This window comes from Meles meles, chromosome 1 (assembly GCF_922984935.1).
Source record: "Meles meles chromosome 1, mMelMel3.1 paternal haplotype, whole genome shotgun sequence".
Taxonomy (NCBI): domain Eukaryota; kingdom Metazoa; phylum Chordata; class Mammalia; order Carnivora; family Mustelidae; genus Meles; species Meles meles.
The window spans coordinates 191,291,963-191,319,804 of record NC_060066.1 but is presented as its reverse complement, the minus strand read 5'-3'; the positions used below and the strand labels follow the sequence as shown (position 1 = coordinate 191,319,804).

Below are 27,842 nucleotides of genomic sequence, written 5' to 3'. Positions count from 1 at the left end.
TGAGGAAGACACAAAGAAATGGAAAAATGTTCCATGCTCCTGGATTGGAAGAATAAATATTGTGAAAATGTCCATGCTACCTAAAGCAATCTACACATTTAATGCAATCCCTATCAAAATACCATCCATTTTTTTCAAAGAAATGGAACAAATAATCCTAAAATTTATATGGAACCAGAAAAGACCTCGAATAGCCAAAGGAATATTGAAAAAGAAAGCCAAAGTGGGTGGCATCACAATTCCGGACTTCAAGCTCTATTACAAAGCTGTCATCATCAAGACAGCATGGTACTGGCACAAAAACAGACACATAGATCAGTGGAACAGAATAGAGAGCCCAGAAATCGACCCTCAACTCTATGGTCAACTAATCTTCGACAAAGCAGGAAAGAATGTCCAATGGAAAAAAGACAGTCTCTTCAATAAATGGTGCTGGGAAAATTGGACAGCCACATGCAGAAAAATGAAATTGGACCACTTCCTTACACCACACACGAAAATAGACTCCAAATGGATGAAGGACCTCAATGTGAGAAAGGAATCCATCAAAATCCTTGAGGAGAATGCAGGCAGCAACCTTTTCGACCTCAGCCGTAGCAACATCTTCCTAGGAACAACGGCAAAGGCAAGGGAAGCAAGGGCAAAAATGAACTATTGGGATTTCATCAAGATCAAAAGCTTTTGCACAGCAAAGGAAACAGTTAACAAAACCAAAAGACAACTGACAGAATGGGAGAAGATATTTGCAAACGACATATCAGATAAAGGTCTAGTATCCAAAATCTATAAGGAACTTAGCAAACTCAACACCCAAAGAACAAACGATCCAATCAAGAAATGGGCAGAGGACATGAACAGACATTTCTGCAAAGAAGACATCCAGATGGCCAACAGACACATGAAAAAGTGCTCCACGTCACTCGGCATCAGGGAAATACAAATCAAAACCACAATGAGATATCACCTCACACCAGTCAGAATGGCTAAAATTAACAAGTCAGGAAATGACAGATGCTGGAGAGGATGTGGAGAAAGGGGAACCCTCCTCCACTGTTGGTGGGAATGCAAGCTGGTGCAACCACTCTGGAAAACAGCATGGAGGTTCCTCAAAATGTTGAAAATAGAACTACCCTATGACCCAGCAATTGCACTACTGGGTATTTACCCTAAAGATACAAACATAGTGATCCGAAGGGGCACGTGTACCCGAATGTTTATAGCAGCAATGTCTACAATAGCCAGACTATGGAAAGAACCTAGATGTCCATCAACAGATGAATGGATCAAGAAGATGTGGTATATATACACAATGGAATACTATGCAGCCATCAAAAGAAATGAAATCTTGCCATTTGCGACGACGTGGATGGAACTAGAGCGTATCATGCTTAGTGAAATAAGTCAATCGGAGAAAGACAACTATCATATGATCTCCCTGATATGAGGACATGGAGAAGCAACATGGGGGGGTAGGGGGATAGGAGAAGAATAAATGAAACAAGATGGGATTGGGAGGGAGACAAACCATAAATGACTCTTAATCTCACAAAACAAACTGGGTGTTGCTGGGGGGAGGTGGGATTGGGAGAGGGGGAGGGGGCTATGGACATTGGGGAGGGTATGTGCTATCGTGAGTGCTGTGAAGTGTGTAAACCTGGCGATTCACAGACCTGTACCCCTGGGGATAAAAATACATTATATGTTTATTAAAAAAAAAAATTTGGAAGGGGAGGCGAACCATAAGAGACTATGGACTCTGAAAAACAACCTGAGGGTTTTGAAGGGTCAGGGGTGGGAGGTTGGGGGAACAGGTGGTGGGTAATGGGGAGGGCACGTTTTGCATGGAGCACTGGGTGTTGTGCAAAAACAATGAATACTGTTACGCTGAAAAAATAAATAAAATGGAAAAAAAAAAAAGAAGACATGGCCCATATATACAATGGAATACTACATCTCCATCATCAAGGATGAATACCCAATTTTTATATCCACATGGATGGGTCAGGAGGAGGTTAAGCTGAGTGAAATAAGTCAAGCAGAGAAAGTCAATTATCATATAGTTTCACTTACTTGTGGAGCATAAGGAATACATGGAGGACATTAGGAGAAAGAAAGGAAAAGTGAATTGGGGGAAATCAAAGGGGGAAATGAACCATGAGAGATTGTGGACTCTGAGAAACAAACTGAGGGTTTTCGAAGGGAGGTGGGTGGGGGGATGGGTGAGCCTGGTAGTGGGTATTAAGGAGGGCATGTATTGCTGGGAGCACTGAGTGTGGTGCATAAACAATGAATCTTGGAACAATGAAAAAATAAAAAAAATGTAAAAAAGCTCTTGGTACAGTTCTCAGCACACAGCAAGTGCTCAAAGACAGTTTGCTGTTATTACTGAGGGCCAATAATGTGCCAGTGTTGTATGTATACTTTCTGAATAACAAATCAGAGATCTAGTGGAGCAAAAGCAAGTAGAAGGGAGAGGAAGGAGATAAAAAGGACAGAATGGACAAATGGGGAAAAGGAGAGTCTTCTCCTCCTGTCTTCTCATATTGCTCACCTGCATCACATCTGGACTAATGCTCTTGGTTTCAGGTGGCAGAAATCCAGATCAAATCAGCCTGGAATAGAGAAGACATGACTGGCTGCTATAGTCAAGCCATAGCTGGCCCCAGGGATGACTAGACCCAGGGACCCAAATTCCACAAGGCCCCTCTCTCTGTGCCCTGTTTCTGTTGTGCTCTGTCTGCTGGCTTCATTCTTTCCATGGCAAATGGCGATGATCAAGGCTGGACCCATGGCCACCCTTAGCAGCTTTGATTTATCCTCAAACCTTCACTTCCAGAAACAAGACAAAAGTCCCTTCCCTTAGTTTTAATTAGAAAAAGCTCACTGGCAGCCTCCAAGTAGTCCCGCTGGGGGGTGTGCCCATGCCTGGCACCGAGGGCATAGGCCCCGGCTGGAACTATTTTGAGGACAGTTCTCCAAAAGAAGGGATGTGCTTAGAAGGAGGGAGGGGCCAGTGCTAGGCAGACCAAATGAAAGATGTTCATGTTGGTTGAAGGAGGCAGGGAGCTGGACAGAGACAGAGATCAGGTACCACTCTTCCTACTCTGTGGCATAATAGAGTATTTTTGTCAAGGCCTGTGAGGGATATCCAGTCATACTTTGCTGTGGGCGTTCTCTCGCCAAAATTGGTCTTATTCTAGACATCATCCTCTCTTCCTTTGCTGTGTCCTCCTAGAGGTAAGCGGGCATGCCTGGACTTTGCCATGCTCATCCCATGCTTGTGCTTGATCATCTGTTCCATTTCCTGTCCATTGTCCCCTAAGGCACTGGACTAGGTGTGGACACTTCACTTCAGCTTTGACCAGCCTGTGTTCTAAACAGTAAACCCAGGTTCTTTTTGTACCTGCACATGCTGGTGTGGTTCTATGGGCTATCCACGTCAGTATACCTGCTAGACTCAGGACATTCCATGACCTGGGATAAACTGACCAGATCCATCTGGAATGAGAGATCCATCAAACAAATGAGAAAAGTGTCCCCTGAATCTCTCAAATGTTGAGATTTAGACACCTTCTTCTTCTTCTTCTTCCACCTGCCCTCCTACTGCAATACTTGGCCTTGTTCCCTGCTGGCTTCCTCCTCTCCTTGGTCCTAGCCAATGGAGCTCCTAGACTCCCAGTAGTGGCAAAAGACATGGACTTAAGAGTCAAACCAACCTGAGTCTGAGTTCTGGCTCTGCCACTCATTGCTGCGTGGCGCGGGAAAAATTAATCTCTCTCTCTCTAGGCTTTTCTGGAGATGATATACTTAAAACATTACCATCATTCTTATTAAAATATTATGGTCCCATGAGATTGAGTAATAGTTCTTGGCATGAGGTTAGTGCCAAAGAGCCTAAGCCTACTGTTTATGACCCTGCCTTTCCCACCAGTCTGACTTCCAGGAAATTTCAGATGTCTCTCTCTACCACCACCTCCTTTCCTAAGACACATCCATCCTTCAAATGCTGATTATAAGTGGCCACCAAAGAATCAGTGACATTGCTCCACAACTCACAGCTATTTGTTGAGATCTGAGTGCATGTACACATGTATATGAGTGGCGAATGAGTGAGTGAATGAACTGAAAGAATCTAAGAGTGAATTAATTGGTAAGCAAACGAGTGAATTAGTGACTTAATGAGTCAGCAAGTGCATGAAGACGAGGGTGTAAAATTGAGCAGACCACGCTCCTTGGTCCCACAACTAATCCAATAAGCGGTGGCATAAATTTTTAATCTTCGTTAACATAAGCAGGGGTTAAGAACAGCACAGGAAACATTACAGACCACCAGCTGGATGAGAAAGACACTGTATTCCTTCCCTATTGCTGCTTTAACAAATTTTTACAAATTTCGTGGCCTGAAAGAACACAGTTGTCCTAGAAGTTCTGGGTGGTGGGTGAGGGGAAAGGGCAGGAGCCCAAAATGGGTATCACGGAGCCAAGATCAAGGTGTCTGCAGGGTTGTGCTCTCTGGAGCTCTAGGGGGGGACCTGTTTGCTGGCCTTGCCCAGCCTCTAGTGGTCACCTTGTTTCTTGGCTTGTGGTCTCTTTCTCAACCTTGAAAGCTGGCTGTACCACATCTTCAGATCTCTGACTCTGACTCTCTGCATCTGTCACTGCATCTCCATCTCAGACTTCTACACTCCTGCCTTCCTCTTACAGGGACCCAAGTGATTACAGCAGGTCCACCCACGTAAGCCAGGGTAATCTTCTCATCCCAAATCCTTAACATAATCACATCTGCAAAGTTCCTTTTGCCATGGAAGGTAACACAGTCATGGGTTTTGAGGTTTCAGATGTGGGTGTCCCTGTGGAGCCATTTTCTGCCTACCACAGATACTCCACTCAGAGAGCATGTGTAGGCAGATTCCCACCCCACAAGAATAGGGGCAGGAGGGGGATGAAGGAAGCATCAAAGCATTTATCAGATGCCCAAGCCTTTGCTCTTCTTCTTGTTGTTTGAGCACTGGGATTTGTAATCATTATTATTGTTATTGTTATTATTATTATTATTTTAATTTAAATTCAACAATTAATGTATAATGTATTACTGGTTTCCGAGGTAGAAGTCAGGGATTCATCACTGGGATTTTTAAAACCTCCTCAGGTGGTTCCAGCATACCCTGCAATTCGGGGAACACTGTGATGGAAGACATGCCAAGAACACATGTTGCTACAGTTGAGGGTCAAATCTGCCCAGAGATTTCTGGAGGAGATGGATCAAGAGCAGGGTATCTCAACTGTGGGTACACATTACTGTTAGCGAGGGAGATTTCCAAAAGACTTTATTTTGAAATAAGAATAGAGTTGCAGGTTGTGGGGGCACGTGGGAGGCTCAGTGGGTTAAAGCCTCTGCCTTCGGCCCAGGTCATGATCCCAGGGTCCTGGGATCGAGGCCCACATCGGGCCCTCTACTCGGCAGGGAGACTGCTTCCCCCCCTCTCTCAGCCTGCCTCTCTGCCTACTTGTGATCTCTGTCTGTGACATAAATAAATAAAATCTTTAAAAAAAAAAAAAGCATTGCAGGTTGCAAAGACAGTACAAAAATTTCCTATCAACCCATCACCCAGCTTCCTCTAACATTAGCGTCTTATATAACCACGGTACACGTATCCAGAAGTTGACATTAGCTCAGTGGAAGACTTCATTCAGATGTCCCCAGTCTTTCCACTAATGTGTTTTCTCTTGGTCCACCATCCAGTCCATCAATTCCCAGAGCCCTGAGACATTAAGTCTACTTGATTCTAATCTGGTTCTGCTTCTCAGGCTTTCCTTCTTTCTTAGGCCCTTGACACATTTGAAGGGTACTAGTCAAATGTTTTGTAGAATACCCCTTAATTTGGGTTTGTCTAATATTTTCTCAGGATTAGACTGGGGTTATGCAATTGGGGGAAGAATATCATTATTGGTTAGGGTGGTATCTGCCAGCTTTCTCCACTGGAAAGATGCAATTTGTCCTTTTCCACACGCTATTCATTAGAAGTGTGTCCCTATGTCTGGCCCATTTGGTAAAGGGGTACTGGGTCCGTTGTTCCCATCACTGCAGTTAGTTCCTATCCACGGCTTTGTTACCATCTCACTGCTCTTTACTCATAAGGTAGTAACGGGCAATACCCAGAACATAAGTAGCAAAGCTAGAATTTGAATTCATGTCTGCCTGGCTCCCAAGGCCCTGTTCTTTCCACTTCATGTTATCAACGCTAAATCAAGGGGATCTGATTGGATTTGTGTCCAAGGTGAGAGCTCCCTCTCAGCTTGCCTATGTAGTGTTTTTCAAATCATTCCATGGACTGTAACCCATAGTGGTTCATGAGACCAGTCTATAGGTCTGTAGGCACTTTGAATAACAAAATAGACCATAACAGAATAGAATAGAAAATAGTACTTCACACACATAGTAAGTATAATTTGTTACAATGTTGTTTTTGTAAATTCTGTGTTTAGAGAACTTTATTTTTAAAATAGGGATAAAAATAGCAGCCCTGCCACCACCCCCCACCCCCACCCAATCCCCCTGCCCAGGGGCACCTGGTGGTGCAGTTGGTTAAGTATTCAACTTTTGGTTTCAGCTTAGGGAGTGATTTTAGGGACGTGAGATCAAGCCCAACATCAGGCTCTATGCTCAGCAGAGTCTGCTTGAGACTCTCTCTCCCTCTGCCCCTCCCTGTCTCATGCTGGCTCTCTCTCTAAAATAAATAAATAAATCTTAAAAAAAAATAGCATCCCTAACACACACAGTTGTTATAAAAATTAAATGATTTGATATAGGTAAAGTGCTTGGAACAGAGACAGGCACACACGACGCATTATATCAATATTATGAAGAACAGACATGCACAAATGGGTTGTGATGTAAAACATAAATCTTATTGTAAGCTGCAATGAACAAATTCAAAAACACTGAACTCACCGCTCTAGATTAGGAGGTAGCAGTTTACGATGTCCAGGCACCTGCCTGTTTTTGTGAAGTAATGGGGGGCACAGCCAGGCTTATCGGTGTATGTATTGTCTGTGGCTACTTTGGAGCAACAATGGTAGAGTTGAGTAGGTCCAATAAAAACCACAGGGCCCACAAAGCTGAAAATCTTTCTTATCTGGCTTTCCAGACCAATTCCCCTGCCTAGAGGTCATCTTATAATATAAGGGATATTAAATGCCTCTATGGAGGCCATGTGGCCCTGTTCTGTTACTACCCTGGCAGGCACACTTACCCCTGCAGAACATTCTAGGCTGTGAGACCGCTGGGTCCTTGGGCCTCAAGAAGCTCAACAGCCTTTGACCCTGGACCATATTTGCTTTATTTATCCACCTCCATTGCTGCTCATGGTGGAAAGCCAGAAACATGGCACATTGGTCATAGTCCCAGCAGGAACCAGATGGCCACTCAAATGAGCATAATTTGAGGAGTGTTTAATAAAGAGGCTATTTACAAAGGGAAGGGCAAGGTGTAGGAAAGCCACAAGGGACAGCAGAGTAAAACAGAGCTCTTACCACCACTGGCAAAAGGAGACAAGGAAAGGGAGCAATTCCTAAACCTGGAAGGAGCCAGTCATTTAGAAAGGAAAACTTGATAGGAGCCAAAACCTTCAGTCCAGGGTCTGAGAGCCAGCTCTAGGTGACGTCTTGAGGGGGAAGCCAGAATGAATGAATGTCCTGGAATCACTTTTCTCTCCCTGATCTACTGTTGGGGTCCACAGTGACCAAACTGAAATGGAAGCCACAGGGCATGAGACCCATTGATATGGTCCATCTGGGTCAGCCTCCCAGGGAACAGAAGAGAGTGAAGAAGGTTGGAAAGCCTCAGCTAACAGAGCACATAGCATTGACTTAGAAAGCTAGCCATACTGACCTTCCCTCCCTAAGGTTCTCCAGACATTTCCCCCACTTCATCCCTCCAAGGTGAGAGTGTGGCCCAAGCATCACAGGGTAGCCGTAGCTTTTACCTTCTACCACCTTGTCTTCCTAGACCTGCTAGGCTCCAGATGATTATCATAGGGTTAGTCCTTTTGGATCTTTTGATCCATGATCAAAAGGATCTCATGATCCTTCATGAGAAGGGTAGAAGATCATGAACGGAGACACAAATGAGCTGTTGGGGTTTTCTTTGAGACTGAGCATAGTCGGATTCATGTCCATAGACATCGGCCAAATTCTTTCTCACAACCCGTCCTTCCATCTTGGAAAGGAGCTATGTCCTATTGACCTTGGCAGCCTAGCTCAAATCCAACAAATAGGTGAGCCAACTCCTGGCCTTGGGAGAAAGAATCAGAGTGAATAACAACTTACCATGCTGAGAAATGTTCTCAGAGTAATTTGTTCCCCCTGGCCAGACCTCTTGGCCCCATCACTAGCCCAGGCTTCCTCTGCTGGCATCTGAGATCTTATAGGCCTCTAAATGCAGCCAAAAAACTACAGCATGCCCTCTGGAGGGTCCTTTCTGGCCGGTCCAAAGCACCCATTTTACAGATATGAAATCAGAGGCTCATAGGAAGGAAGGAGCTAGCATCAGTAGCCCTGTTGCCTCGTGGCAGAGCTGGGGCTCAAATTCAGGACTGGGGACTATCATTAGTTTTCATCTTTCTTTTACAGAAGATGGAAGTTGCAGTCAGTCTCAGAGGCTTGGGAGTGGACTGGGAGCCCTGAAAATGTGGTCTAGTCTTAGGCAAGTTTCCCTGTCAGGCTCAGTCGCTGAAGATACACACCAGAGTCACTGGCCCCTGAGGCACCACTTCTAAGGACTGAGAAAGAAACACAAGCTTGAGTCAAGCAAATCAGTCCAAATTCAGACTCCCACCTGTTAGGCTATTTTACCCTAACTTTTCTGCTAATGAGGCTCCATTTTGTAGTCCTATAAATTTGGCACTATCGTCAACCACTGAGTTATATGAACCCTGGTCCCATACAAACAATGCCCTCAAAATGTCCAAAGGTCACAAGAGGACCCTTTTTTTTAAAAAATTTTATTTATTTATTTTTATTTGTTTATTTACAGCATAACAGTGTTCATTGTTTTGGCATCACACCCAGTGCTCCATTACAAGAGGACCCTTTTATTGTCTTTTCTTTTTCCTTCCATTGGAAGACTAGTGGAATATGGGCAACGGCTTTCACACAAAGTCAGAAGCTGACAAGTGTGAGTGTAACCATTAGAGCTCTGTACTCTAAGCCCGAGAGCCAAGGACCCCAGAGATGAGAGCAGGGAGGCCTCCTGACGCCCAAGGATTTGACCCCATTTTCACGGCCTCAAGTGTATTGAGTAAAACCCCTCAAGGTTCTCCTCCCTCTGCTCACCCCATCCCAGTTTCTTCAGAGAAATGAAGAGTTCAGATGTATATAGCCCAAGTGCTTAGGTTTTAAATTAGACAACTTTGTCCTGACAGGAACCGAGTCACAGCTGTCATACCTCATTATTTTTAGAGTTACTACTAAACTCTTTGAATGGCATGAGCTGCCACCATTCAAGGCAAACAGAAAGGCTTCACATTTTATCATGACAGCCCTGGAGCCATCCACCTCCTCACGTTCATTATATCCATCCTGACTTTGGAAGGGATCATGCGGCGTCTTGACAATCTTACGGTGAGGAAGGAAGACCCCATGGCTCATTACTACATCCGAGGGACTGAAACCTCCCATAGTTGAGCAAAGCCCATGGCCTCCAGGACGTCAAGGAGAAATATTCCAGGGGAAGTCGCTGCTTCCAAGCCACTCCTGGATGAACCACCATCTCACATGTGAAGCAGAAAAAAATGGAACCTCCAGTAGCCAACCAATAAGAGGAGCTGTGAGAAATGCCACAGGCTGGTGAATGATGTCACAGTCCCCTCCTCTGATGCAATAATGCCACCACCACTGAAAAGGCTGAGCTGTGACCATAGCTCTTGTAGAGGGAAAAATTCACCGCAAGCAGGGCACCTTCTAGATTGCTCCTGGAGTGTGGAGACAGAAGTCTCTGCTGTCCAAGTTACTGAATCCAGAAAAAAAAAAAAAATGACCTTATGAACATGGGAAAAGAAATCCAGATAAGGCCCAAGGCAAATGTTTCTTCTTACATCCACTTTTTGCTGAATTACAGGAACAAGTTCAAGGAGCAGCAGCCAAATACCTACCTTGGCTTTAAAGAGTTCTCTAGAAAGTGTTCGGAAAAATGGAGGTCCATCTCAAAGCACGAAAAGGCCAAATATGAAGCTCTGGCCAAGCTCGACAAAGCCCGGTATCAGGAAGAGATGATGAATTATGTTGGCAAGAAGAAGAAGCGGAGAAAACGGGACCCCCAAGCACCCAGACGACCCCCATCATCCTTCCTGCTCTTCTGCCAAGACCACTTTGCCCGGCTGAAGAGGGAGAATCCGAGCTGGTCAGTAGTGCAGGTGGCAAGAGCCTCAGGAAAGATGTGGTCTGCAAAAACAGATGCTGAAAAGCAGCCGTATGAGCAAAGAGCAGCTCTCCTGAGAGCCAAATACCAAGAGGAATTGGAAATCTACCGCAAACAACGTAATGCCAGGAAGAGCCTCCAAGGGTCAGCTAAGAACCAGCGCAGAAGGAAAACTGACTCGGACAAAGCTGATGGATCCAATTAGAAATAAATGCCATTCAACTGTATTGTCCATCGCTGGTCTCCTGTGTGACATTAGTGCGGCCACTGTTGCTGCTGCCTTGAGGAAGTGAGTGGGGTGGCAGTTGAGATTGGGACTTGGAAGCTGATCCTGGGGAGGGCTGGCTTTGAGAGAAGGGCAAAGGGGTCTAAGGCAGTGTGTGAGGTCAGTAGCTACAAAGCTCGGCTTGGGCAGGCGGGATGGGAGTTTCCAGGTCTATAGTGGAAGTCACAGAGGTAGGGCATCCTGGTTGCAAGTGGTTATGGAGGGCAGAGGACTGACCCTCCTCTGGGTCGGGTGCATGGATGCCAGACCTGCCATCATCCTTACCAGCAGGGCCAGAAGGCCTGGAGTTCAGGTCAGACTCCTAATTGAGGCCCCAGCAGAGGTTGGGAAACTGGAGTTGAGGTGGGTTTGGAGTACCTGGTTCCTCCAGTAATTCCAGAACTACTGCTCCAGCTGAGCCTTAGGTATCATCAGCGGGCCAGGAGGAGACCCCAGGGTTGGTTCCTGCTCTGGTGGGGATGAAAACACAGGGCTGATTTTACAAACGTGGGCATCTGACTCTGTCCAAGTCCTCTAAACTAGAGAAAACACTGTCATGATTTTGGTGGGCACCCACCCAATCAGTTGTCTGTGGTTAGAGGCACAGCATATATGGAGTGGACATTTACTGCCTTTATGACCACCCGGCATCCAATCCTTCTCCTCTTGTTCACAGCACCCTCCTCTGAAGTCCCCTGGTTATGCTGATTGGTTCAGTTATAGGCATGTGACCCAGGGTGTCCAATCAGAGTGGACCACAGGACTTGTGCTGGGAGTCCTAGGGGAGAGCCCTGTCCTGAGGCTACTGTAAGCCATCTGCCTTTTTCTTGGGCCAAAATGTTAGTCCCTTGGCAACAGAGTGTAACTTGGACTTTTCATTGAAGATGAGCCCAAATTTTTTTTTTCTTTTTCCATTCCTCTTTCTTTCTTTCTTTTTTTTTTCTTGTCTAAGATATTTTGAGTTAGGATTCTGCCATTTAAAATGAGACTAAAGTGGTCATTTGGCACAAATAGGACTGTTCTGTGTCTGTGCTGTATTTTTCAGGCAACATATCATGAGCAGTGCTTCCTCTCAATTAATAAAGTTGGTATGAAATATTGTGAAATGGCTATTGACTTCTCGACATCAAAAAGACTGGACCAAAAGACACAATTGCTTTTTTGTCACCATGTTATGCATGCAACAGACTTCCTTAATTCCACCTCCACTCCTGTTCCAGGATGGACTTAGACTTTGTCCTCTACCACTTTTTGAACTTTTACTCTCAACACAAAAGTAAAAATACATACTTTGAAAAATCTTACAGAACTAGAGAGCCTTTAGGGAATAGAAGGTAATACACTGGAGTGATTTAGAAGTTCAAGGTCTGGAGTCAGGCCATTTATGGAAGACTCACATATGCCAGATCCTGTAGTGGTTATTGTATAGTCTACTATGTGGTACTACATAGTCTATTGCATAGACTACTGTCAGATTCCTGCCCTGAAAGAACTTTCCTTCTGGTGAGAAGGATGTGAGCATAAACTACAGCACTACAAGGCATGATGAAAACGAAGGCAACTCAGAGTGTAGAGGGGCAGGAGTGGGCATCCCCTACCAAGGAGACCTTTGAAGTCTTCAGGGATGAAGCAGCTTTATCCTACTTGGCAAACTTGTACTGCTGCTGGCAAGATTTCTGTTTCCCATTCCCCATTCCCTACAGCTGTTGTTCCAACTTGGCTCTGTTTCCCCTCCATCCCAACCCCCACTCTCTCAGGAGATGCCCTCATTTTCTGTTTCATTGAGAAAACAGAGATCATCAAACATAAGCATTCTCAGTGTTCTTCTTTCTCAACATGTAATCCACACCCATCCCTTCCTCCTGATCTCAAGTCTTACAGGGAGCTAGAACACACTTATTACTCCCTTACCCTGCCTCCCTCAGGCCCTTGCTCCTCACTCTAAAGATGCAAATCCTTTAGCCCTCTAAGCTTGCACAGGTTGGCTTGGTGCTATGATACAGATGGTTCTGATCTTAATGTTTGCAGGACCTTGGTCAAGTTCTTTTCTCTGTGTTGTCCCCTGTGCAATGGGGATGATGCTCACCTTACAGGTTGTTTTAGTAAATAAATGATATAATACATGCAAAAGCATTTGGCATAGTCCTTGACACCTAATATGTACTGTAGTGGGCATCCTCTAGGGTGGCTGTCTCATAATCCCCCCTGCCGGTGTCCATACCCACGTATGATCTTTTCTTAAATATGGGCAGGACCTGTGACTTGCTCTTAACCAACTGAATGGAGAAAAAAGAGATGAGCTGTGACCTCTGTGATTATGTAATGATGTATAAAACTCCATCTTGCTACTTGATTTGCTCTAGAGACTTCGCTAGCATGATGAAGAGGCCAAGCTGGGGAAACTCACATGGCAAGGAACTGTGGTAAATCTCTAGGAGCTGAGGGTGGCCTCAGACCAACAGCCAGCAAAATATTAAAGCTCCCAGTCCTACAACCACAAGGAACTGAGTGTTTCAGCAATCACATAAGCTGGGAAGTAGGTCCTTCCCCAATTGAGCCTTCAGATGAGAACACAGGCCTGGTTGACATCTTGACTGTAGCCTTGTGAGGTCTCACAGCTAAACCAAGCTATTACCAGATTCCTGACCCACAGAAACTGAGAGACAATGAATGTGTGTTGTTTTAAGCTATTAAGTGTATGGTAATTTGTCTCATGGCAACAGATAACCAATAGAGTGCTCAATAAAAGCCAGCTTCCTTATAATTTTAGAAGAGACTGTCTTTAACCTTATTTCTCCCTCTAGCTTCTACTTTATCTGTTTAATTTCCTTTCCTTGGTACCCTCTTGAAGGTGGAGGAAACCCCCTCCCCACGGCAGATTGGAGCCTGACTTCCACTCCTCTGTAGTGGTTCTTGTTGAGTTGTCTTGCTTCCAGCCTGACCTGTCGGCTCTTGGTGGGCAGCAGCTGTGTGTTATATCACACTCCTCTCTAGGAAGAGGGCCACCACATAGAGAGGCCCAGCCCTCCTGCTGCTCCTTTCTGGTTTCCTGTGTGATTAATTATGTGAATGTGGGTGGCCAAGTCAGAGTTTTGACTGCATCAAAACTGCTGCATCACCCCTGCTGAAGAAGAACTCCATTAACATTCCTTTATGGAAAAGTCGACAGGAGGGTGTGAATCTGCAGGCTTCTAATGACTATAATGTAATAACAGTGAGGCGGAGGGAGGGGAAGAGGAGGAAGAGAAGGGGGAGCCAGGACTAAGACAGTGGGTTAGAGAAGAAACAGGCAAGGAGTCTGGTATGGGGCCAGCACTCCAGACCCATTCAGCTGGGCTCTGTGCCCCTGTCCTTGGGAAGAGGAAGGCAGAGTCTTTGGGTTTATCACTGTCTCAATGAATGAATCACTGCACTCTGATCCTTCTCTCCTAAAGCTTTTCCTATGTTCACTTATTCATTCATTTATTCATTTATTCAACAAATATTTATGTAAATCTTATGCCTGCAATATACCAAGAACTGTTCTGGTGCTAGGAATACAGCAAGGTCCCTGATCTCTTACATTCCAGGGAGGGGCAGACAGATAACAAGTCAACAAATAAATACACCAGATCATTTTTTGATAGTGTTAAGTGCTCCGAAGAAAATAAATAAGGGTAATGAGATAAACAATGACAAGTGAGGTTGAGGGCACTTTAAATCAGTGGTCAAAAATGACATTTGGGTTCAGATTTAAAGGACAAGGAACTAGGCATGCCAAGGTCTGAAAAAAGACTTCTTTAAGCTGCAGGACAGCTAGTGCAAAGGTCCTGAGGCAGAAGTGAGCTTGGCATATTAGAGGGTGAGTAGGGAGGCCTGACTGACATGGTGTGAGATACAGCTGGAGTGAGGCAGGTCTTACAAAGGAGTTTATTTGAAATCTAAGTGCAATGGGGAGGCACAGAGTTTTCTGCAGGAAGAGCCACGTGCTTCCACTTTGACTTCTGGTTATTGGTCACTCTAGCATTTTCAGAAACTATCAGTACCAAAATGGGGATGCTGGCCCCTCCAAGATTTGCAAGAGCAAGAGATAAGTCTAACAAATATCAAACCCATGACATTTTTCTTTTTTGGATGGGAAATAATCAGGAGTCTCTACTTGGAACTTGTTGGAGAAGCTGTAAGCTGAAAATCCAATGTGGAAAGGATGAAAGTGATTAATTTTCCCAGGCATGGGGAAAAGGGTGGGCATGGGTGGCAGAACATTCCATAAGGACTCTTCTTCCCAGGCTTCATATTTGCATATGAACAGCTTCTGCTGGACCAGTGGCTCTCAACCTTGAGCCTACATTAGAATTACCTCAGAGCTTGTTAGCACACAGATTGCTAGGCCCCACTCCTAGAATTTGATTCAATTTTTCTGGGAGTTGGACCTAGAATTTGCATTTCTAAAAGTTCCCAGGTGACACTGATGCTACCAGTCCAAGGCCCACAGGGGAATTCTTCTCCCTCTTGCAACCCGGGCATTCGCTTGAAGAGTAATAAGAAGTGAGACTTCTTGGGGTGCCTGGGTGGCTCAGCGGTTTAAAGCCTCTGCCTTCAGCGCAGGTCATGATCCCAGGGTCCTGGAATCGAGCCCCGCATAGGGCTCTCTACTCCGCGGGGAGCCTGCTTCCTCCTCTCTTTCTCTCTGCCTGCCTCTCTGCCAACTTGTAATCTCTGTCTGTCAAATAAATAAATCTTTAAAAAAAGTGAGACTTAGCTACCTAATGAGTTTGAGAAGAGGAGCTAACCATACCCTTCTTTCTCTGCCCCCCACCACCTTAGCTGCAGAATGTGTTCACGTCTGCACTTCCATTAGTTCATTGGTAATAGAGGCGACAGGCTGATCCTCATCTGTCTTTCTCCTGCACCTGTCACGGATTCCAAACCTGACAGGAATAAGCATATTTATTTATTGGGTTTGCCTCAAATCTCAACAAAGAAGTTGATCCCAGTTGCAAAACAACTGATTACCATCTGGAACGCACAACTGTGTTGGGATCTTTTTTAAAAAACATTATTTAGGGGCGCCTGGGTGGCTCAGTGGTTTAAGCCTCTGCGTTCGGCTCAGGTCATGATCTCAGAGCCCCGCATCGGGCTCTCTGCTCAGTGGGGAGCCTGTTTCTCCCCCTCTCTCTGCCTGCCTCTCTGCCTACTTGTGACCTCTCTCTCTGTCAAATAAATAAATAAAATAAAAAAACATTATTTATGTATTTATTTGAAAGAGAGAGACAGAGCAAGAGCAGGGGGTTTGGGGGCAGAGGCAGAGGGAGAAGCAGACCCCCTGCTGGGTGGGAAGCCTCATGCCAGGCTCAATTCTGGGACTCTGGGATCATGGCCCGAGCCAAAGGCAGACACTTAACCAACTGAGCCACCCAGGCACCTGCTGTGTTTGGGATCTTATAATTGATTTTACCTTCCACTAAATCATCAATTGTTTGAGGATCAAAAGATCCAGTTTCTGGGCTGTTAAGCTCAAGGATTTGGTCCATGGGCAGGGCATGGTTTTTGGGTGAAATCACCAAGACAATGACACTCTCCTGTCCTCTAATCACACTCCCCAAAATTATACTTGCCCTACAGGTGTGCTGTAGAATAAATGATGTGTGTATCATTGTAAATGAGGTCTGGTGTGTGGGAAGTATCCTGTGAATGTGGGTTCCTACCCTAGACTCTGAAGGATGGCTTAAAGAAGGTGAGAACAACATATAAAAGGGCAGTTGAAGCAGGAGGAAGCCTAGCCAGGGACCCAAAGGGGGGCGTGTAATGTTCCAGGCTGTCTTCGCCTTTATCTCAGGGTTGGTGGGATGCCATGAACAATCTTATGTGGCCATCCCATTGTAAGTTTCAATGCACTAGCTCTCACTACCCATTGCTCCCTTTCCAATCCTTTCTCTGCTCTGGCTGCCTGATGGATGTTGTAAGACTTCCCCTTCAACAGTAAAACGTTTCAGTGGTTGCCCATCGCCTGTGGGAGTCTGATGCAGCATAATCAAACCTTGCTGCCTCTGCACTGTCGCCCACACCCAGCTTCTCGAGTAGCTCCCAGAGATCCTCACCTTCTGGTATTCACACCCTTGTCTGATTCCTCCCTTTAAGTGTGGGCTGGACCTAGTGACTGACTTCTGATGAACGAATAGGGCAAAAGTGATAAGACATCACTTCTCTGCTAGTGACTAAGCTACAAAACACAATCTCTGTCTGTCTCTCTTGCTTGCTCAAAGCAAATGGATATGTTGAAAGTTGTCCTGTGGAGAGGCTCATGTGGCAAGGAACTGAGGCTGGCTTGCCTGCCGGGAGGGAATCCTGCCCACAACCATGAAGTAGCTCAGAGGTGGACCACTCCCGGGCTCCCGTGCACACCTTTCCTGTAGCTTTTTGACAGACCCAGATCAGCCACACCTGATTCCTGACTCACAGAAACCAGGCTGATAGATGTTGTTGTTTTTTTTGTTTGTTTTTTTTTTTTCCATTTTATTTATTTTTTCAGAGTAACAGTATTCATTCTTTTTGCACAACACCCAGTGCTCCATGCAAAACGTGCCCTCCCCATTACCCACCACCTGTTCCCCCAACCTCCCACCCCTGACCCTTCAAAACCCTCAGGTTGTTTTTCAGAGTCCATAGTCTCTTATGGTTCGCCTCCCCTCCCCAATGTCCATAGCCCGCTACTACAGTTTAGGGTAATTTGTTATAAACCAAAAGTGAGTACAATACAAATTGTGGTATCAAAAGAGGCATAGTATCATGAAAAATATCTCAAATGTAAGGTGGCTTTGGAACCAGAGCATGGGTGGAGGCAGGAAATATTCTGTGAAGCTTGTTAGAAAAATCTGGACTTTGAGAGTGCTGCCACTGAAGGCTGAAAAGGCAATGAGGACATGTTTTTGGAAACTGGAGGGAGGGGATCCTTGTAATGTAGTGGCAGAAAGCTTAGCAACACTGTTGTCTGCAGTTATGTGGAAAGCAAACACATACCCACTCAGCAATCCAGCTAAGGAGATGTCCAAGCACCGTGTTGAAGGCATGGCCAGTTTCTTCTTGCCACTTTGGTGAGAAGGGAGATAAATTGAGGGAAAGATTGTTAAAAAGGAGCAAGGGCCTGATGGTTTTGAAAACTCTCAGACCCTTAAGACAGCAAAGGATGCTAAAATCAAACAGCTTTCCAGCACTGTCAGGGAAAGGTGGTCTGGAAATAAGTGAAGGTGTGACTGTCCAGCTGTTGGGTGAGATGTCAGGAAGATCAAAAGAGCATAGTGTTGACCCAACAATTACTAGGTATTTACCCAAAGGATACAAATGTTGTGATATGAAGGGGCACCCGTACCCCAATGTTCATAGCAATGTCTACAATTACCAAACTATGGAAAGAGCCTAGATGTCCACTGACAGATGAATGGACAAAGAAGATGTGGTGTATATATATATATATATATATATATATATATATATATATATATACATACACACAGTGGAATATTATACAACCATCAATGAATTAAAATCTTACCATTTGCAAAGATGTGGGTGGAACTAGAGGGTATTATACTAAGTGAAGTAAGTCAATCAGAGAAAGACAATGATCTTACCATTTCACTCCTATGTGGCATGTAAGAAATAGGACAGAAGATCATAGGGGAAGGGAGGGAAAATTGAATGGGAAGAAATCAGAGGCAGAGACAAACCATGAGAGATTCTTAACTCTAGGAAACAAACTGAGGGTTGCTGGAGGGGAGATGGGTGGGGGGATGGGGTATTGGGTGACAGGCATTAAGGAGGGCACTTAATTTCATGAGCACTGGGTGTTATATGCAACTGATGAATTACTAAACCCTACATCTGAAACTAATGATGTACTATATGCTGACTAATTGAATTTAAATAAAAAAAAAGAGCATAATGTCATTCAGTCATAGAAGGCCCTTTAAAGAGATTAGGGTGGGTCTTGCAGGCCCTCTAGATCAAACAGCAGGGCCTCTGGGAAGCATCAGAGCATCATTCCTTGTTTGTTTTAGCAGAATCTCAAGACAGAGACAGCACGAAAAAAAGAGGTCAGTGAACTCCCCAAATTCTCAACATATGCTTTCTTCCATGAGAAAGACAAAAATGACTCAGAGGGAGGAAAAAGGAGCTCTGAATGTGGATTTGCAACTCATGGGGAATGATTCTTCGATTTTGAAAGTAATCAAGAAAGTTCTAATATTTTCCTGGACCAGAGACTCCTTTATGCCTCACATTCTCCTCCCCCCTTTTGGAATAAGAATGTCTTTTTTTTTTAAGATTTTATTTATTTATTTGATAGAGAGAGATCACAAGTAGGCAGAGAGGCAGGCAGAGAGAGTGAGAGGGAAGCAGGCTCCCTGCAGAGCAGAGAGCCCGATGCGGGACTTGATCCCAGGACCCTGAGATCATGACCTGAGCTGAAGGCAGCGGCTTAAACCACTGAGCCACCCAGGCGCCCCTGGAGTAAGAATGTCTTTAAGCATGACCCTATGCCTGTTGAATCACTGTGTGTTGGGTATGTGCCAGCAGGCAATGCTTCTCTCTCTGGTTTTGTAGAACCAGAACGACAGATCCAGAGTAGCGGTCTTCTAGAACCTGCCTTTGAGGAATGACACCCAGGAACCTCGTCCATACCTGAACATGATTTAGGTGATGATGTTCTGGACTCTGAGCTGATGCTATCACGGGATGAGACTCTGTGGGACCTGAGGAAGGGGCAAGTGCATTTTGCATGTGGAAGGAGGAGGAGTTGGGGACCAGAGTGCAGCCTGTAACAAGGCAGCTTCAGAAATGACTCCATAATCTTCATCTCCAGGCATTTGTGCCCTTGGTCAATCTCCTCCCCTTTGTGTGGGCTGGACCTAGCCACCTGTTTCTAACAAGTAGGATACAGCTAAAGTCGTAGGCTATCACTTTTGAGACGAGGTTATAAAGGACCAGGCCTCCTGGTCTCATTCTCTCCTTCTCGGACTTGCTCTGATGAAGTAAGCAGCCATGTTGAAAGTCACCCTATGGAAAGGCACTAAGGTGGACTCCCTGATCAACAGCACTGGGGCACCCAATCCTTCAATCACGTGAACAAGCTTAGACGGCACCTTCTTCCCCAACTGAGCTTTGAGAGGACAGCACCCCTGGCAGATACCTTCATTGCAGCTTTGTGAGAAACCCTGAGCTAGAGGACACAGCTAAGCCCCACCCAGATTCCTAGTACACAGAACATATGAGAAAATGAACACTGCTTAAAACCTTAAGTTCTGGGGCAATTTGTCATGCACCAAAAGGTGCTTAATATTCCCAACCGAAGGCCCTGCTACATGATATTTCCCCCAGAAACATGATACTTTCACCTTCTCCTCAGGGCCTTTACACATGCTACTCTTGGCTGGGATCCTCCTCCTTACCGTTTAGGTCTCGGAAACTTCCACCATCAGATGAAAGTCAGGTCAGGTGTCCCTTCCTCCAGGAAGCCCTCTTTGACTCTCCTACCCTCCTCTGTGCTCCCACAACATATCACCATCCCACTGCAGATCACTTTGTATTACCTGTTTGTCTCCTGGACTTGTGGAGAAGGGCAAGGACCTTGCCTTATTCGTCCCGGTATGCTTAAAAATCTAACACAATGTCTGAAATGCATTCAAATAATAATAGTAAACATTTATTGCATTCCTATGCCATGCTGCTACTGTTTGAGGCGATTCAGATGTAATTATTTTATTTGATAATAAACCCAATGAGGCAAGAACTTTAAACACCCCTGTTTTGCAGGCGGGGGACTGAGAATCCCCGCTAGGTGCTCAGTGCCTGCTGGCTGGAATCACGACAGCCACGTTGCTCCTCTTGTCCTGTGGCTGGCAGTGGTTGGTCCCCTCCTTGCAGGAGCTCTGCAAACAGCAGAGTTGGCCCAGAAGCCTCCTGAGCACCAAAACACATACTCTGTGCTTGACTGGTTACATCCTTTTGTATTTCCAGAGAAATACCTGGATCTATCTCTTGGCACCGCCAAGAAAGGGCTTGGCTGGCATCCAGAGGATTTATTGGGCACTAGAAACCACACCTCCAGCTCTCTGCTCACAGCTGTGCCTCTGGCCCGCAGGCAGAATAAGATTTTTCCTACCCCTCACACCCTGTCATTATAAACCACGTAAATTCCTCGATACTCATGTTGAAATGAACAGATGTGGCTCTGTATTTTTAATGCATTATCTGCAATTAGCAGCAGTGGGCATGGAAGAGCTCTGCCAGCCCTGGGGCTGCCCCTTGCAGATGCAGCTGTGAGTACATTTGTGCAGAGGACTCTGGCCAGACTCCTCTGGCGAGTGGGAGAGGGAACTTCCATCTGCACAGTGTCTCCTCTGCCAGGCAGTGGGAAGAGGACCGCTGAAGCCTGATCGTCATTCCACTGCCCGTCTGGCCTCCCCTCCACCCACCTTGCTGTTGAAACACTCTGAGAGGCTGTCTTCCAAGAGGGGCCCCAGCGGGCAGATGGCAGTCCCAAAAGTCATGGGTGGTAAAAGTATTCACAGGCTTATGGTCTGTCCAAAGAGGGACATTTTTGGCAATAAATACAATGTTACTAACTAGCCTGGTACTTTCTAGGTACCAGGCCCTGTTTCTAAATGCTCTTCAGGAATCATCATATTTAATTCCAGAAGTAGTGTGGAGGCCCATCCCACCTACAAAACCACAGCCAAAGACCACCGGGAATCCACCTATATCGAGCAAACTTGGCATTCTTGGCTTGTGGCAACGAGAGAGAATGTGCACGGGGGGAGGTCTCAGTATGAGGGTGTTGGAAAGAACCTACTGAGGATTTGGGCTTTTGTTAGGGGATCTGGGGAGGGGTCAAGAAAGTGGAGCTTTGCTCTGGATTAGACGTTGTCAAGATGTAGGTGTATTTCTATGACTGGGGACTTCATAAATGTTCTCTAGAAGGCAGGAGGAATGAAGCAAGACTAAAGTTGCAATTGCTAAAGCACCAGTTGTCACGTACATTAGCCAAGATGCAAAGGGAGGGGAGCGTTTGGTCATTTTTGTGTTTTGGTAATGTTCTTGCTTGTGTTGGAGTTCAGATGTGATTATGAAGTGGTCTTCTTTTTATCTTAATCCCTCATGGTCATGAAGCGGCCTGTCTGATGCTGACATTTATGTTCAACGGACAACACCATGGTCTGGTGTGGGTGCCAGGCCAGCTCCCAGCAAAGGGGCAGGCCACTTTCTGACCCTTAGGGGTTGTTGCTGTCCTCCTCAGCAGGCACCGTGATTGTGCCAACTTAGGGAAATAGAGAAACTGAGGCTCAGAGAGTTGTCATAGCCAGGAAGTGGTGCTGTGATTCCAAGGTCACTGAAACTAACTTGGGTGGGTGCCAAGGGGCTCAGCAGAGGAAACTTGGTGGGGGGAAGGGGATGATTATGGGAAGCAAGGCAGACCATGAAGGAGACTGGCCACAATGGAGAATAGAAAGAACATAGGACTTAGAGTCAGAGATCTCCACTTTAGAAATTTATCCCTGCCACTTACTAGCTAGGTGGTCCTAGGCAATTTATTGAACATCAGAGATTCCATTTCTTCTGCCTGTTGGGAATATAAAAATCTGTTTTCCAGGGCTATTGGGAGTCTAAAATGAAAAGACATGGGATAGAGTACCTAGGCAACCCCTGGGAACAAGAGAGACCATTCTGTGCTTCCCGTGTATGCCAGACACTGTTTTAAGTACCTCACATGTGTTGACTCCTTTGATACAGCAACCCCATGAGGCAGATTCTATCCTAATCTATAGTTTGCAGGTGGGAAGATGGAATACAGAGAGGGTAAGCAATAGATCCAAGGTCACACAGCAATCAAGTAGCAGATCTCAGGCATTCTGGCTCTAACATCCTCATTCTGCCTCCTCTCATGATAACTGTTGGATCACTGCTCCTTCCTTTCCCTGGCTGCAAGGGTGTCAAGACTCTAGTCAAATTTCGATGGCAATTTAATTCTCTGGAACTCCCCAGGTCCCAGACTTCTGCTTGTGGATGGATCAGAGCTACTTGCTTGGCTCTGGTTCCGAGCACACTCATTTCCTTTTAGAAGGTCAAAACAATCTTGGCGTTACAGATGCTATAGATTCAGGTCACTGTGGTTGATAGATCAAATAAAACATAGCATTGCCTTTTGGCATTTCCGTTCCTTTTAGTAAATCCTGAAGTTGGGGAAAAACACTGGGAAATGAGTAAAAACTAAAAGGGTTTGGGGAATGGCCCAATGCTGCAGCAGAAACCCTCTTGTGGCAAGACTGATAAGTGGGCAGAGGCAAATGGCTGCCTGAGAGGAAATGGGCCAGATGTGGCAGGCTCCCTGGGTCCCAGAACAGTAGAAAGCTGTTTCTACAGCACCACAGTCCGAGGGTGACTCCACACTGCCTGGTTCTAACCTGTTGAGGGGATTTATAGGTTGTGTCCCCAGTTCTGGGAGCCTGGGAGGCAGGGACTCCTGGCTCTAGTGACCAAGCTCCTTCAGGCCACTTGCCATCCCCCACCCCTTCCCCTGGCTGTGTTTTGCCACCATGATGGGACAATGGAGTCCTGGAACCCCCATCAACATCCTCTCTGCTCTCTCCTGCCACCCCCGATAATGGTCATCAAACTTTTTGAGGCTCATCTGTTCTTAATTATATCTCTAAATCCCAAAGCATCACAACCCTGAGCACTTGGGAAATTTAGCTTAGAGGACTCGTAATCATCAGAGTAATCCCTGGTATTTACAAAGAGCTTCCTTCTGCAGAATGTGAAAGCCAGACAGACAATATAATAGTGGCAGGGACACCCTGAAATGGCTTTCAAGTTCTCTTCATGGAGTGCTGGGCCCTGTCCTTTATTTTGTTTAGTTCAAGGAGGTAGATGAAAGAAGTTTTCTTCATTTCTTTTTGAGACTGACCCAAGAGAAGAGGGAAAGGTTAGGCTAATATGGAAGCCATGTCACGGTTTTAGTGCCCAGCCCATGCCCTCTTCTAAGGGTAGCCCTGCTCCTCACCCACCCACTGCCACCACCACTGGAGGGGTGGGCTCCAGCAGCCATTCTTGTCCCCATTGAGTGTGCCTCTTCTTACTGTCAACTGACTGGATTAGGAGTTAACACTCCATCAGCCAGCTGAACAAACCAGATTCTTTCTCTTGATAGCTTGAATCAAGAGATGCAGAAAACTGGAAGTCAGTCTGACCTAGCATCTGGAGGGACCATTTGGGACTGTGTATACTGATTCACAAGGAGGAAGAAGGGAAGAGACCACGTAGTACTGGAGAGAGATGTTCTTCGGCACTCTCTGTCCTGTGCATTTGTTCAATAAACCCTCTGAATTCCTGAGCCAGGAGCCATCGCATGGGGCCCTTACTGCAGAGAGGTGAGGCATTGGAAATAACCTAAAACTCCTGCTTTGCTTTCGCTGTCACCACATGCCTTCCCTTAGCTTGAGTGGAAGATGAGTCCTGGCCCCATGGGCTCCATGTACATGTCACTTGATGGGAACACCTACACTTCCCATCTCATGGGGACAGACTAGATAGCACCACAGGTGAGTGGGAGACCAGCATGTGGTCCATTCCGAAGATCCCCTACTGACCTTGATTGGAAGCCAACACGGGCCTCCCTGGAGTTGCTGAGGTGTGGGGCATGGCTGCCCCTGACCTCCCAGCTTGAAGGAGAAGGGCTGAGAAAAGTCCCTACAAAGGAGTCGCTGTTATGACACAGCACAGCCCTCCAGTACCCCCCCCCCCCATTGATCTGACAGCAGCAGCAGGGGCAGAAGGCAGCAGATAGAGAGGCCCTGGGAGCACAATTCAATGAACAGCCCACATTGATCCGTTTACCTGCCTGATGGCTGATGACTCTCTGTGTTTAAAAGACACCTATGGAAAGTCAGAGCTGGAAGGGCACCTTAGGGAGGCCCCACGACAGCTAGGATTGTCACAAATGGGACAAGTAAGACTCAAAGACAATACTGAGATGTGACCTTTTCGGTTTCAATCAAAGGAGTCCAAAGCTCCCATTGTTTACTGAACAGCTTTGGGGGAAGGAGGGAGAAGGGGGAATGTTGTGCTTTGTAGCCTGATGTGTCCCACAGGGAGGAAAGCAAAGAGAATATATATTTATGTGGAGTCTGTAGGTCTGGATCATAAGCTCTTAGACTAAAAGGAAAAGAACATTCTTACCACAGAGGTAGCAATGTGGTGTCACTAATTCAGAAGCTGCATCTCCCCCGCTCCACAGGACACAGACCAGAGCAATTGTAGATTTCTCTCAGCTGGAGGTTTCAAATGGAATGTGTGAGACAGTGGCTTCTGTGATGCCAGCTCTTGCCCAGCCTTTGCTTTGCCACATGTTTGGGCTTAACTTGCCCTGTCTGGGTGCCAGCGAGTCTCCAGGAGGTAATTCATCACAAGCACCTTCCTCTCTTGTCAGATGGATTCTGGAAATAGTCTATTGCCAACCCCCCAAAATTCAACATGCCCTTTGGGATTTAACCCCTGCAGGCTTTGTAGTTAACCACCATATCTAAGTGTGGCCCATACGCCTGACTGCTCTGCTCCGGTCTCTGGTCCCTATTCTTGCTCCCTTGTGGGATGAGAGACTGATAAGACTGATAAGGCTTTGGCCCTATTCTCCTACGGGTTGGGATTTATCCTCCTCATCTTTGTCAACCTGCAAGTATCCCTAATGTAAAATTCACACAGGCACCTAGCTTGTGTGCCCACGCCAGTTCCTGAGAATCTGCCTTTCCCAAAGTGCCAGCCCAGATGAGGGTGGACTTGGCTTTATTTCTTTGGTTGTTGACAGGGACAATCAGTCTGTTTTCAAGTCCTGCTCTAGTCAGCATCACCATCATTACGAGCTTTGGCTTTAGAGTAAAAAGTGACAGCTATGTGTAGAAGAATGAAACTCGACCATTCTCTTACGCCATACACAGAGATAAACTCAAAATGGATAAAAGACCTCAATGTGAGGCAGGAATCCATCAGAATCCTAGAGGAGAACATAGGCAGTAAACTCTTCGACATCGGCCACAGCAACTCTTTCAAGATATGTCTCCAAAGGCAAAGGAAACAAAAGCAAAAATGAACTTTTGGGACTTCATCAAGATCAAAAGCTTCTGCACAGCAAAGGAAACAGTCAACAAAACAAAGAGGCAACCCACGGAATGGGAGAAGATTCTCACAAGTGACAGTACAGACAAAGGGCTGATATCCAAGATCTATAAAGAACTCCTCAAACTCAACACACACAAAACAGATAATCATGTCAAAAAATGGGCAGAAGACATGAACAGACACTTCTCCAAAGGAGACATACAAATGGCTAACAGACACATGAAAAAATGTTCATCACTACTAGCCTTCAGGCAGATTCAATTATCATATGGTTTCCCTTACTTGTGGAGCATAAAGAATAACACAGAGGACATGGAGATACAGAGGAGAAGGTTTGGGGGAGACAAACCATAAGAGACTGTGGAGTCTGAGAAACAAACTGAAGGTTTTGGAGGGAAGGGGGTAGGAGTTTGGGTGAGCCTGGTGGTGGGTATTATGGAGGGCACGTATTGCATGGAGCACTGGGTGTGGTGCATAAACAATGAATTCTGGAACACTGAAAAGAAATTTTAAAAAATAAATAAAATAAAAAAAAAAGAAGTGCTGGCTCTGAATTCTGTCCACACGACTGACCAACCATATGAACTTGGGTGAGATAATGAACCCCATTCTTTTGAGCCTCACTTTCCTAACCTGTGTAAAGGGGTCATTAAAATCTATCCCATGTGACTGGTGCAGAGTAAAGGAAGGCATAAAAGATAATGGGTATGAGTTAAAAAAAAAAAAAAGATAATGGGTATGAAGAACTTAGCATAATGAACCACATATGATCCTAACATGTAATGTTCACTGAGAGCTTACAACATGTTAAATTCTGTGCAGAGTGCTTTGTGTCACCTTAATTAATTTGCACAGTAATCTCATGAGATTTTATTATCATGAATTTTTAAAGGAGAAATCTGAGGCTTGGAAAGTTTAAGTAAGTTGCCCAAGGTCAACAGCTGATCAGTGGTTGAGTAAACACTGACTGTGATCTTGTAGAGATCAAAGATAATGATTTATCTCATTTAATGTCCTAGTACAATGCTGAGTTTATAGTAGTCACTCAAAAAATTGTGTTGAATTAATGATTAATGCATTCATGCATTAATCCCAATTCAGTGCTCCTTTGTACAACTGGGTTAAGAGCTCAGTTCTATCAATTTATTGTTTCTCTCTCTTTCCTTCCCTCCCTCCCTCCCTCACTCTCTCCTGCAATGGGGGCACTAAGCTGTTCATCTTGTTTTATTTCTATTGGCATTTGTCTTGTTATCCCTAGTATGGCTATTACTAGATGTTTTAATACATTCAAGCCTTCTATCTGCAAGGATACATCATTTCCATACCACCTACCCTTTAATCAGAGTACTCATAGATTCAGCACTTTGGACAGAGCTAGGCTTTTTGAGCTAATGTGTAGTCAGTATTGGATTTGCATTTAAAAACTATTTACATTAAATGTGTGACCCACATATGAGAAAATACTGCACTCCTCACTTCTAGCTCAGTGGTTCTGGCTTTCTCTTCCTTCTCATAGTCTATGAGATGAAAAAAGATTGCCATAAAGATTTTATGAGTCCAAGAGAAATATTACTCAAACAGAATTTATTTCCAAGGCATCATCCTGAAAACTGTGGCATGTTGTTTAAAGGGGAAGCAAAGCTCATCCTGGTGGAATTTTTATACTCAAATGAAGTCCAAATGTTACAGAAGATCCTCTTAATGCCTGCCAGGTGAGCAACTTCTTCAATTTGGTTCAAATCAGCAGACAATTTATAGAATATTTTCAGCATCTCTGAGCCTGTTCTTGAAACCAGTGATAAGAGGCAATAAGAATATGATATTTTCCCCACTTGCACTAAGACAAGGAGAAAGGTAGTTCCTGGATTGGTACTTTTATGCTTTCATACGCCAGCACAAAATATATATTTATGATGCCCAGCATCTGTCAGGCACTGTGCTACATAATGCAAGGAAAATAAGGCACATTTTCTGCCCCCGAGGACCTATTGTCTGGTAGGGGACAGACAATTT

The 27,842-nt window shown here is 45.3% G+C and overlaps 2 protein-coding genes across 2 annotated transcripts in view; one reads left to right on the top strand and one right to left on the bottom strand.

Annotated features, from left to right (window-relative positions):
* The window catches only part of LOC123926444 (CUB and sushi domain-containing protein 2-like), a 596,474-nt gene that overhangs the window by 316,319 nt on the left and 252,313 nt on the right, over positions 1–27,842 (bottom strand). The gene's annotated exons all lie outside the window — the stretch shown is intronic.
* On the top strand, positions 10,041–10,622 carry HMGB4 (high mobility group box 4). Its single transcript, XM_045980299.1, has one exon. It carries the CDS (start codon positions 10,041–10,043, stop codon positions 10,620–10,622), a length of 582 nt encoding a protein of 193 aa, XP_045836255.1.